This window comes from Thunnus maccoyii, chromosome 12 (assembly GCF_910596095.1).
Source record: "Thunnus maccoyii chromosome 12, fThuMac1.1, whole genome shotgun sequence".
NCBI lineage: Eukaryota > Metazoa > Chordata > Actinopteri > Scombriformes > Scombridae > Thunnus > Thunnus maccoyii.
The window spans coordinates 23,118,155-23,131,696 of NC_056544.1; the positions used below are offsets into that span (position 1 = coordinate 23,118,155).

At 41.2% G+C, this 13,542-nt stretch overlaps 1 protein-coding gene across 1 annotated transcript in view; it reads right to left on the reverse strand.

Annotated features, from left to right (window-relative positions):
• The window catches only part of LOC121909056 (microtubule cross-linking factor 1), a 76,647-nt gene that overhangs the window by 29,762 nt on the left and 33,343 nt on the right, over positions 1-13,542 (reverse strand). The window contains exons 4-6 of the mRNA XM_042429423.1: positions 9,946-10,005; positions 8,011-9,393; positions 2,965-3,111 (exon numbers count right to left, since the gene is read on the reverse strand). Of these exons, the coding sequence (XP_042285357.1) occupies positions 2,965-3,111; positions 8,011-9,393; positions 9,946-10,005 (1,590 nt within the window). The remainder of the gene's footprint in view (positions 1-2,964; positions 3,112-8,010; positions 9,394-9,945; positions 10,006-13,542) is intronic.

The following is a 13,542-nucleotide window of genomic DNA, read 5'->3' on the forward strand; positions in this document are numbered from 1 at the left end:
CGGAGTCACTTAAGGAATTAAAGGATCAATGTGTAAAATTTAGTGACTAGTGGTGAGGCTGCTGATTGCAACCAACTAATAACCAGACCCCCACCTTCTCCAAGAGTGTAGGAGAACCTACGGTGGCTGCAAAACTCACGAAAAACACAAAACGCCCTCTCTAGAGCCAATGTTTGGTTTGTCTGCTACTGTAGAAACATGGCGGTGCAACATGGCGGCCTCCGTGGAAGAGGACCCGCTCCCTATGTGGATATAAAGGGCTCATTCTAAGGTTATAAAGTCACAATCATTCTTATTTTCATGGGATTATATACTAATTAAAACATATTTATGAATGTTATATTCGATTCCTGCCAATTCAGTTCCGCTAGATGCCACTAAATTCTACACACTGCACCTTTAACAGATCCGAGTTGACGTGAGCTGCATCAACGTTATCACTCGCCTCTTTGATTGTGCTCCTTTCTCAGCGTGTGTGTGTGTGTATAAAGTGCATTGTAACACTTTTGTGTAAGTTGCACTTTTACATAGGTTTAATTTGCTGAGTCGAGTCAAGTCATGACAGCACAGCCTTTACTGATGAACCGGTGCCAGGGGGCACAGTGTGCGGACTCAGATTCATTTCCTTAAACCACAGAGTAAGCAAACATACGATCGACCAATTTATTGCTATAAATGGCTTGAATGAGCTAGAATTTCAGATAGGTTAAAGGATGGGTTCATAATTTTTCAAGTCTGTCTTAAAACAACAGTCAGGTGCCCATATGGACATTCTTCTGTAATCATTCCTCCTGTTCATATTGGCTATTAAAAGATCTCTTCCCAATTCCAATCCACGGTCCTTGTTCTGTGCAAAAATGTATTTAAATATTTATATGAAGATAATATGACGCTTCAGCCGGCCAAAAAGTCTTTTCAGTAGAAAATTCCCTCTTTGTGTTTCCCAGTCGAGCTGCAGTTGAAGGGTGGTAACAGAAAGAGTGATCTTTCTACTAAAATGACAATAATCAGGATGATATCCACTTGATTTGAACGGTTAAAGCCTCACATTGGCTCCAAACAAACATCTGAATGCACAGAACGTGAACTGTGGATTTTGTCCTCCATCACTTACATTGGAAGCATATTAGGAAAAGATTTTTTAATTTCCATTAAAAATAGGAGGAATGATTAAAGCAAACTAAACCTTGAGATTTTCTTTTAGGGAGTTTTTCCTTATTCAACTTGAGAGTCTAAGGATAGAGGATGTTGTATTGATGTACAGATTGTAAAGCCCTTGAGGCAAATTTACAATTTGTGATATTGGCTATACAAATAAAACTGACGTGACGTAACCTGTTTCAGTGTTCGTATGAGCACCTGACTATTATTTTAAGACTGACTTTGTGAACAAACCCTTTAACTCCTCTTTTGAGGTACTACTACTTGAATCTACTCTCAACCTGTTTCTTCAAAGGAGTAAATAAATCACAAAATGTCCGAGGGCATATGAAAAGCAATAAAAAACAAAAAAGTTAAATCAAAGGAGTTAAAAAAAAAAACATCAGTGGAGTGAAAGTAGAGTGAGTGAATGAAGTGAAATCGCCTTCAGCATCAAAAAGTGACTGTGGCTGGAGTGTCACTAGACGTGCTGGACTGAGCGGCCTTCTGATCAGAACAAACACTTACATCTAATTAAAAAGTGGTTCAATTTATAATGCAGTGTGCTCAAATGTACTTTATACAGTTTGGTTGAGATTTACAGAATTTATTGTGATATACATCTATACATGTACGGCTGATACATTTGAGATTGTATATTTTTTTCATTCATTTTTTCTTTTATAAATTGCAAAGTTAAACTTCTCACATTTGACCTGAAACTGATCTTCACTGTAGAGCAACTTTAGTCTTGCTTTCTAGTAGGCAGACACTCTGTGCTAAGACTAAATGTTTTTAATTTTACGCTTGTCCGTGGCCTGACAACTTCCCAACTGCATGAGAAAAGTAAAATTGTAGATAATTTTCATTCATATCTTTTGTCAGTAAGGATGCACCGATCCTTTCCTCCGGATTAGTATTGGTCAGATGTGACCAACGAACTTTAAACGCGGTTTCTTCGTCAAAGTCATTATCAAGTTACATTCATCCAGTCATGGTGGGCCGAAACAATCCCTGGCTTCATGTTTAGGGCTGCAACTAATGATTCTTTTATTATAGATCAATCAGTTGATTATTTTCTTGATTAATCGGTTAGTTGTTTGGTCTATAAAAGGTCAGAAAATAGTGAAAAATGTTGATCACTGTTTCCTAGAGCTCAAGGTAACGTCCTCAAATGTCTTGTTTTGTCTTGAGTCGACCAACTGTCCAAAACCAAAGATATTCAGTTTGCTGTCATAGAAGACTAAAGAAACAAGAATATATTTACATTTGATTTGGAAATGTTGGCTTAAAATGATTAATTAATTATCAAAATAGTTGGCGATTAACTTATTAGTCTGAAAATAATCGATTAATCGACTAATTGTTGCAGCTCTACTCATGTTACCTGACATATAAATGATCCTAATGAGTTCCATGCACAGTTGTACTAGACTTAAAATTTGGGAAACAGAGCACTGGTATTGGATCTTGGTATTGGCAGAGTTGAAGTATTGGGAGAAAAAAATTGAATCGGTGCATCTAAATTTATTTGTGTCTTATTGCTGTTCCTGCAATCTGTAGGCTGAAAATTACATACTTTGGTTAGTTTTGGAGTTGTTTTTTGGAAAGTCCAGAGTTGTATTTAACAGCTGCAAAAGACTGGAGCTGCAGGAGATTTAGGTTTGAATCAATTGCTGAGGAATTATATATTATAATAGTGTCTAGGTCAAAAGTGTCAAGAGGTACTGTATGTTTTAAAATCGACAGAAGGCCCATGTGCGGAGCCAGTGTCAACTCAGTCCCACAGGTGGAAGGGAGATGGAGGAGGGAGGAGGCACTGACCTCTGCTCTTAAAGCCAGGGGCCTGTGGTACCTAGTGAGTCCCGTGGCTCCCCTGCTCTGGGCCTGGCCCCCACCCTGGCTCTGGCTCTGGGGCTCCACGCCTCGCTCCTGTCCTAGACGCCACTCCAGCTCATCCCTCTGACCGGACTGTGAGTGACATGGGGCGGGGAAGGGGAGTGGGGGGAAGGGGCAGTGTGGACGGTGGGTGTAAGGGGTTAGGAGGATGGGGTGTGACAGGTGCAGGATACAGGGGTGCAGGTAGTGGTGGTGGTGGTGGTGGTGGTGGTGGTATTGGGGGAGATGTGTGAGGTGGATTGTGGACAAAACAGACAGAAGACAACAAACGGGGTGAGAGGACAAGGAAAGAAAGCGAGCGGGGGAAAACAAAGAAAAAAAAAACAGAAAATGGGTAAAGAATATAAGCAGAGAGGGAGGGGGGAATTAACTAACAGACTACATGGTGTGGAGAAGAACAAACGGACTAAAGTACGAAGAAAAGCGCAAAGAGAAAGACCAACTTAAAGATGACGGCGTATGAGAGAGATGAGAAGAGAACGAGAATGAGGATGAACAAAATCATGGGCTGAAACATCTGGCGGGAACACAAAGAGGAACGAAGAGAGGGAATCGGGGGGGAAAAGAATGCAAAACACTTGTTATGAAGCGCATGCAATGGGGGATACATGAGTCCAAACCAACAGCTGAGAGATACCACGGCAAACTGCAGAGCGAGAGCTAGCACGCTAAAGGTTTCCAACACATGCCCGTGCACAGCCGTGTGTGTTGTAGAAGCAGTAAACTAAGGAAAAGTTGCATCTTGAGCCTGTGTACGATGCACATTGTTTTCAGACATTATAGCATTTAAAATACACTGGAGGCATTTGAGGCATCAGTCAAGCTTCAAACAGTGCCATGCTAGCTGCCCCTTTAGCAGCAGCGCCCACATTTTTTTTTCTGTAAGTGAGGATTTCTTCCTTGCCAGCAGGAACTTTATATTACTGTGTCAAAGAGGCATCTACAGAAGCGTGTTGCATTCATCAAAGAAAAAAAATTGAGACATTTTTTAAAAGATTTATGATCTTAAATATAGTCCAAAATTTGATTTAAAAAAAAAAACATCTGAACAAAACATATAATCTTTTCTTTTTTTACATAAATGCATAACATAAAAAAGCATATTTGATCATGATTACTTATCTTTTTAAGGAATTGTGACTAAGGTATGACCCGATCGATACATTTTACAGTTGAAAAATAATCTGTACTCTCTAGAGGACAAACTATGTAATGTAAACACAGTTCTACATGATCTCAAACACATCTTTGACATTTCTGCTCTGCAATTTCTTTTTAATTATCAGCCGACATCTGTCAGTACTGACCTGCAATAAGCTAACATTGGCTGATATATCATCCAAGATACTTTATCAATCTAGTTTAAATCTCAACATTATACAAAACTATCCCACGACTACAACATTTCACATTTTTCCACAACTATGAGATTCTTATCTTGCAAGTATAAGACATTTATTTGTAATTATCTCATAAAGATCTCATAATTACAAAGTCTTTGAATTTTACCTGATATGTTTAAGGCCTGCGGACCAAATGTAAGTAAGTACAAGTGATTGACGATGTGCAATATTCTTTGGTTTCCTCAAGAATCTGCATCTTGTGGTTATGAGATGAGTTTTTTCATAAGTATGAGATACAATGTCATAATTACGATACAGGAATCAATATAAAAAGCTAAACTTATGAGATGCTGCATAAGTCATAATTACAAGAAAACATTATTATTATGTTATTTTTTCTCTGGTGAATGCCACTGTATGAGCTTCCATACATGTCTTATCTCTCACTTATTCATCTGTTGTATTTGCATCTACTGTGTACCCTACTCTTTGCTGCTGCAGTGACAATTTCACTTCAACTTTGTTCATCTTCCAACTTTTCTTGATGGACGAAGGCTTTATTGCTTTGAGCAAAGTGTGTGTTGTTAGTACTGTACAGTGGTTAGCTTTGACTAATCCACCCAGCTTCACCCAGACTAACCAGCGAGTCCTACAGGCAGAGGAGCAAAGCAGAAACAAGTCATTGGATAGAATGAGTATGGAGGCAGCTTCAGTCTATTATCTCCACAAAGCAGATTGAGTTAAAATGTTTGAGGAGCTTTTTGTTTTATTTTTACAGTCTGGCTGATAAAAAAAAAGACATCCAAGATGTCTGCCTGATCATGCAGCACAAAGATAATGAACCTGCTTTGGAAGAGTACACAGTATGTTGACATGTTGACTCAACACTAAGCTGCAAGTTGAGTAAAAACAAGGACAGAAAGCAGGATGCCAGCCAGCGAGGTTCTTCCACAGGCAACTCACACAACACCATGCAAATATCTTTTTTTTTTTTTTTTGTTAAACAGAGGTTATTTTAGACAGTTCACACATTTTTATGGTTCGTCTCCTTGGCAACACCATGGAGTAACCAATCCCACGTGTGTCTGTGTGTGTATGCGTGTGGGTGGGTGGGTGTGTGTGATGACGTTGTGCAAACATTATAGCTACACCCTTTATGTGTCATAATGAGTTGCACAAATGACAGCATGGTGTAGCAGGGCTGTAAAAAAACAAATATATTTACTAAACTCCATCATGCAACATTTCACTACATCAAGAAAAGCTTTGTGTATCCAGCCAAATGGAAGAAGCTGCGATAACTCCTTTGGTACTTACTCCATTCATACCAAGCACCCTTTTAAGCACCCTCCCTCGGCCCTGGCTGACTGGAAGCAGGGCAGCTGCAGACAGTGAGTGCAGGGAGAAGGAGGCAGGCAGGGCTGCTGGCTATGAGGATGTGCATGGAGATGCAGATGTGAATGTGGTGGCGGCAGCAGCAGCAGCAGCAGCAGGAAGCGATGGTGGTGGCGGTGGGTCAGGGGAGGGGTTGGTGGCGGTGGTGCCAGTGTGGTAGAGCTGGGTGGCTCAGGGTGGAGCAGGGGAGGCCTGCTGTGTCACCCTGTGCTCACACTGGAGGTCTGGGGGGGGCGTCTAGAGGGTCTCTCATCTATTTCCTCTTAAGACATTAAAGGATAGGTTCGGATTCTTCTCAAGTCTATCTAATCTGTCTCATGACTGATCCCAGCTCACTTTACCTATTTAATGGGTGACCAATCCAACACTCTGCTTCATAATGAATGATGAGCTGACATCAAAGGATCAAAAAGAGACATCGCTATGAACTTTTGTCCGTCATAAGCCACTTATGTCTGTGCTAACTTTTCAGACACCTCCTGCTTAACAATCAAAAAGTCAGAAAGATTGTGAGGCCCCACTTTCACAAGCCTGAAAATCAAGATCAAACAAGCTTCTGTACTTTTGCTGCACAGGAGGTTTCTGTCCTCCCTGACATTGCTGTATGACACCTCCTTTACCGTTTGACAGATGTACCGCCTCAGTCAAACGCCCCCACATGCTGTAGCTTGACTCCACTGTAAGAAATGGGGTACAAATCCCACAGATCACTCTGTGCAAAAATACATTTTTAAAGTCTCCCTCTGTTCAAACATGTGTTTTGCTATTTGGTACTTGGATGTTTGCAGAACTAAGTATGTAGGTTATGCTAATTGTGGAAAGTTTCTTTGTATTCACATCAAATCTGGGTTTAAGGCGTGAATGTACCATATGATTTTGTGACATGTTTGGTGGTGACAGAGGAGTAATGCACTCAATGACAAGCAGTAACTTTTTTTTTTTTTTTTACAGAAGACAAAACATTTTCATCTGATGAAGACAAAAATGTTTTGTCTTTATGTCTTCTGTAAATAAAGTGACTCCTTGTCATTAAGTGCGACTCACCTCTGTCACCATTATGATATCGATATCACACAATTTTTCTGAGTGTATTGAAACTTTACATGTAAGTTTAACACAACTTGTTTGGAAAGCAATCGTGGTCCAGTATGAAACTTACACAAGTGTTTTCAGTTTTCAGTGAAGTAGGAGACGTCTTGTGTCCAGCAGTTAAACTTTCTAAACTAAAATATTTATATATTCATAGATTCTGGATTCTTCAATGAGGAACAAGGAGTAGAGGTCATTTTAAGAATTTTTAATTTAGGTAACTGAACTTTTTTGTGGAAAAACTATATCAGACACAAAAATACTCTGCTTTGAATTAGAGGATATAGAATTTAAAGCAGAGTATTTTTATATGTCTTAAAACATGTGTGGAAGGGATCTTTAAAATACATTTTTGCCCCATTTCTTACAGCGGAATCGCACAAAAGTCAGTATGGAGAGGAGGATTGATTAGAGTGACCCATAGCTCTCTCACAATGCATACTGTATTGTAAATATTGTCTTAAGATAGATTTGAAAAATTCCAAACCTATCCTTTAAACCATGTTTGCTGCAACTTAATGAGACGTCCTCTGAAAGGCATGGCTGTGGATAGTGTGTGTTCTGCTAAAGATGTACGGTGTTGCCACTGTCTTCAATTAAAGTGGATTTTTCTTCAATTAAAGCTGACTCAGGATCTCATTTAGTTAATTTTGGCTTTAAATGGTCTGCTAATGACTCCACATTTGGAGCCATTTAAATCAAACCTAAATGCTTTCTAACTTTTACAAATATACCATTGGGTTTTCTAATTTCCACTAAATACATCTGGACTTTGGCCTGCTTGATTTTGCAGACAAACAAAATTTTAGCTTACTGCAGTTTGAGAGCCAACTGGTGTGACATTTTCTTGTCTTCAGCCGCTCTCTCCTGCAACATGATATCATCTGGACAACCAAGTGGGACGCTTTAAGGTTGGACGCTAATCAATGTTCCTACGCAAGATTTTAAATGTTGTGTACAATTCTCATGAGGAAAATCTTCAGTACTGACTTTTTTCCCCATTAAGCTGACATGCTTTCTCCCTTTCTGATATTTTTCTTTTTTAGAAAAGAACAAATCAGCCACAGAAAGAGAACAGCTAAATGTACTAAATAACCTTAAAAACAGTAAAGAAGGTCACAGGAAGTCTATCCATTGAACATACCTGGAAGTCAGTCACCAGGTCTCTTCCAAAGGTGCCGATGGGAGAGTCGCGGGACATGGAGGTGACTGTGGACAGGAAGCTGCTGGACTCTGTGAGGTTTGGCATGGGTGACAAATCATCTGTCCTTTCTCTGAGCCCCTCCCCTACGTGGTCCAGCTTCTCCATGAAGATGTGTAGCTCAGTGCGGAAAGCCTTCATGCGTGTGTTGATGGTATCCAGGACTTGGGTGTCTGGTTTGGATCCAGACACCGTCCCTCCCTCCAGGCTCTCTCCTGTCGTCACCAGCAGCCTGCCCTCAAAGATCAGACTGTCAGTGTCCGTGATCAGGCGGTCCACCGTCTTCCCGAGCCTTTCCGCCTCTCGTTTCACGTTGGTGAATGACTCCCGCTCTTCCCTCCTACGGTTGGCTAGTTCAGTGGCGCTGAGCTCGCTGCCATCTGAAGGTTTGAGGCTTCCGAACCCTGAGGTGGTTGTCGTTTTCTCAAACAGGTCTTCTGAGTCGCTCTCGCCCCCGATAGGGCCCTCTCTCTTGGGGTGGAGGAGAAGAAGTCGCCCTGCCTCCTCTTCTTCAGCGGCTTCCCGCCGGCCTGCATCGCTCTCTGCATCGCTGTCTCGAGGGCTGCCGGTGCGTAAGCCGAGGTGTGCAGCCAGGTCACAGCGCTGGACGTTGGACATGAGGACACGGTTCTCATACTGCAGCTTCATGACCTTTCCACTCAGCTCGTTAATCTGCATCCTGGCTGATTTAAGCTCCTCCATCATCATCCCGCTGCTGGAGCCATTACCGTTCCCCCCATTACCGGGTTTAAACAATCCTCCTTCGCTACCCTCTTCGCCAACAGGGCTGCTGCTGGGGCCAAACTTGAAGCGGTTGAGCTCAGAGGTGAGCTGCCTGTTGTGGTCCTCAATCTCTGAGATGGAGCGCCGCAACAGCTCAGCCTCCTCCTCCACAAATTGGAGATGTCGGCGTAGCTCACTGGCCGACTCCAAAGCATCACCGCCATATGGCGACGACGGCATGCTAGAGAAGGGTTCCCGCCCAAAACAGTCTCTTTCATACTGACAGCGGATGTCATCATTTTCTGCACGCAGGCTGCGGTTCTCCACCTCCAGCTCCACGATCTTTCTTCCCAGGATGTTTGCCTCCTCCTCCACCAGCTTGAGGCGTAATCGCAGCTCAGCCTCTCGAGTGGTGTGAGGGCCCCCGCCAGAGCACTCGGCCAGGGGAAGGGGGCTGTCCACATCCCCGTAAACGGACTTGTACTTTTGCAACTCTTGCTCCAGTTCATCCTTCTCCCTGCCCAGCTTCGCCATCTTTTTCCTCATCAGACCGGACTCCTCCTTAGCAAACTGGAGCTGGCACCTGAGGTCTGCACTGTCCTCCTAGTGGGGTGACAAGGTCGCAGTTAAAAAACTTTATATATAATATATATATAATATTTATAATATATATAATATTTTCCTACAAAAGCTGGGCACTGTAGTTTTTAACAAACGTCACTCAAACAGAAGGAAATAGTGCTTTCGTTGGGGACTATTTTCAGCCGTGGATAAATACACATTTGTTTCTCTAGTGATATTTACAGCCGTTGGATGGTGCATGTGGGATTGACTCAAAACCAACTACAGCGCCCGTGCTCATTGTGAAAAGAGAAAATGTCACCCTGTGCAAGAGTGTGACACATTGATGTGTTTTTAATAGTTTTTGGACAACAACAAAGGTCTTGGACAAAGAGGATTTATAAGGTTTTAACAGCACAGAAAATATTTCTTAGTAGGATTAGTTCATTGTTGGTTTTGGTCTTTTCATGGGATTTGTTGACAATAAAAAAAATATATCACAAGATTTCTGTCTTTCCTTTCAGGCCCACAGCATATTTATATTTTATGATATTGAACTCTGAAAAAGAACAGAAATATTTTTTCTTTTCTTACCTGACTTGTTGATTTCTTGTCTTTAAATGTTTCCCTACTTCCTCGTCTCCTCAGTGCAGTCTGTAAAAGAACAAAGAGGGATGTAAAAACATTTTATCATAACAAACACATCTTCAATCTTGAAATATTCCTCCAACAATAATTGCTGTTGCTGTAAAATTACAAAGACCAACATTACAACACTCAGATGAAAGCAATAAAAGAGGCTTTATGAATTCAATAGTGAGGATCTCTGCACTTTTAAGATGCTATTGATATTTCCATATATCATGATGCCAGTGCTTATGGAGCATGCACAATAAGTAATGTACTGCATAACATGAAGTACCAATGCAGTGGATCGAAAGAGTTGGTTAACGTGTGCCAACTCCCCTAATGTGAAGCAGACTCTGCAAAAGGCCAGAAGAACATTAATCTATGTGGAAATCTTACGTAACATTTCCATCATCAGGTTAAAGCCGAGTCTAATAAGGATGTATTTACTCCAATGCAGATTGCAGATCACATGACATAATTACAGTCTGATTCATGCACATAGTAACGGTAATAGTCTGTATTGAAAGCTAAGTTATCATGTCAATCTTAAAGCGAGTGAGTGAAGTGGCAGAATGATCCACATGTTGTGATGTAAATTATCACTTCAGACAATTCTGATCTTTATTCAGCTCAGAAAACTTCAGAGTACAGATGATGGGGATGATCAGGCATGACTTTTGCTGTATGGTGCACCAGGGTGCATTATATCCCATTCAGAGCTCAGTGTGACAGACGTCTTATCCAGGCTCAGATTCAGTGACACATGGCGCTTCCACAGCGCTCTGTGGGGAAGCATCTGCCTGTCCAGTGGGGAAATCTGTCCTGTAGCTAATACTAGGCATTGCACGCAAAGCCTGGATAAAACAGGGCTTTCTGCACGCCAGCTTAGTCTTACTGACAAATAAAATCATTCATTTTTATCAAGTTCCGTACACTTCCTTGCCTCAGCTCCATACGACAGGGATGACATAGATAAGCACTGAGAGAAAGGGAAGGAGAGAGAGGCAGAGGAAGAAATCCTCGTCTATAAATGCAGAGTGCAGAGCTCTCAACTGTGAAGCTTTTTTCCAGGAAGAGATTGCTGCCTGGCAGAGTTATTTAAAGGTTCTGACGATCAGTTTAAGCTACAGCCAAGGAGCCTTTCTAGGAAGCATAACCTGATATTAATATTTCCCATCTGAATGTCACAGTAAAGCTTCAATGGACTCCTTTATGAGTCACCAAAACAGCCACCAATCACGTGATAGTCTTACTATGGTTTGCAACAATTTCCAAGAGCCAAAGTCAAATTGTTGCTTGTTAAAATCCAAAAATATTTACTTTACAGTGAAATAAAAACAGAGAAAAGCAGCAAATAATCATATTTGAGAATCCAGAACTTTTTTAAATGACAATTAACTGATTATCAAAATTATTGTTGGTAAATTGATTATTTGGTTAATAGTTTCGGCACAAAATCCACCTATGGTTTAGTTTGGAGAATATTTATAACACTTTTGACTCCTTTTGTTGAAAGTATTTTCATTTATTTGCTGGTTTACATCCCTTCGTCAAAAAGACGAGAACCGATTGCAAGGTGTTTTTAACCTCAGCCATAAAATTATCATCAAAAAACAACTTGTACACTTAATACTGAACAAGTCTTTAAAAAGGCATGTAAGATAAGGAGTGAACCCACACATGTGCTGTGTGACTACTTTGAGCTGACGCCATCAGGAATGTGTTTTAGATTGCATGTGACACAAAAAGAAGGAAGTTTGGATTTATTCCAGGAGCCACTCAACTTGTGAACAGTCATAGTAAAAGAGATAATACTTTTTGACCATTAGTGTTTTTTACAGTGTATGAATGAATAGTTTTTTAAATTTAATTTAATGAAACTGAATTTTTCCCACGGTGACGACCTAAATCACAGAACAGAGTATTATCTATGGCTGCCACAGCTGCTTTAAGAGTACATAGTAATGTGTGTTTTCATCCATGCTCTCATTTTTTTTTGGTGAAAAACTCTTTACTATACGACCTCTGTTGCCAGCCAAAATAGACCAGTAGGACAGCATGAATCATTTATGGCCAGACAGACGGAAAGTGTGAGGGTGAACCTGTTTTGCCCGGAGCAGGAACGGACCTTGACTCAGTTGCTGGCTCTGCGACAGGAAGGCAGCGCCCACTTAGAAACGGCACAAACAAGACTGTAACTACAATGTGGGCAGTGGTAGTTAGAGAAAGAGATGTAAGAATAAATGTCAAGTAACAGGGAGAAACATTTTTTGACTATCATTTTGAACATTGTGCCTAGTTGCTCAAAAGACCTTCCCTATAGTTCTCTGCTCAGCTGTGTTTCATGATCAATATGTTCTTATCTTTTATCTACATGTTTCTTTAAGACACAGAATTTCTCACACATCTAAGAGTTTTTTTTGTCTGCCCTCCTTTTGCCTTCAAATTCTCGTTTGAAGTTTCCGTGTCTGATCCAAACTCAGCCTCTGCTCTGATGCACTGTGAGCATTTTGCTTTGAGCTGAGTGCACATAGGCTGATAGTAAATGGGGCTTTTTTTTTTTCAGCAGCCATTGTCAAGCAACAGTTACATGTGTTTGACATGTTTTTTGATCTGGTTTTCCCTTCCACAAAAGCAAAATAACAGATTTGTTTATCCCAGAATTTTACTTGTGTAATTGAATTTTTTTTAGGCGTCTTGTCAAAGTGTTTTTACATCTATAGTTTGTTTGCTCTGGTCCAAATCAGCTGATGAGTCGGTGAACTTGGTGCGTTTTCCCCTTTGTTCTGTTTCTTTTCACACAGAGAAAAATCCAAGTGAATCTGACCAAAACCTATCAACTGATTCGGACCAGAGCGAACGAACTATAGGTGTGAAAACGCCCTGAGAGTGATGACACACTGTCATTGTTTACCTCATGACAAACTGCACCTCTGCTTATCTTTTCCTATGATCCCACCATCCAGAGGGTTTCATATAACCCACTTCAGCTGTAGGAATCCTCTCCGAGGCTGTAATTGTTTTTATTTGGTGATGACAGACTATAATTCACTGTTTACTCTAGTTATCTATTTATTGGCTATATCAGATGTGTGAATCCCTCCCAGTCTCAGCCCCCCCCCCCCCCCCCCCCCCCCCCCCCCCCCCCCCCCCCCTCTCTCCGCCCCCCTCGGTCCATCCTCAGCTTTGTGTCTGTGTCAGTATCTCCAACACCAGTTGTGGTTTAATTCCCAGCCCTGGTGACAGAGCTAATCTCTCTGGGGAGACAGCGGATTAGACAGCATCTTGTGCAAAGCTCCTCTGAACCCCAGACTGCCACTACCAGGGATCCCTGTTTACTGTATACATAAGTCAATTTGACACTCTGAGACACAACAGTACGATCAGAAGAACGCTGATCATAATATATTTCTTCCGACTAATCAAATAGTTTGTCTGTGCAGTTCACCAGCAAATACAGTTGTGTAAACTGACCTTTAAATACTGGTTGACGTTTATCAGAAGAATGCCAGTACATATATGTTTGGTGTTTTTTATTAAGAAGTTCAACTGGCAGAAAAA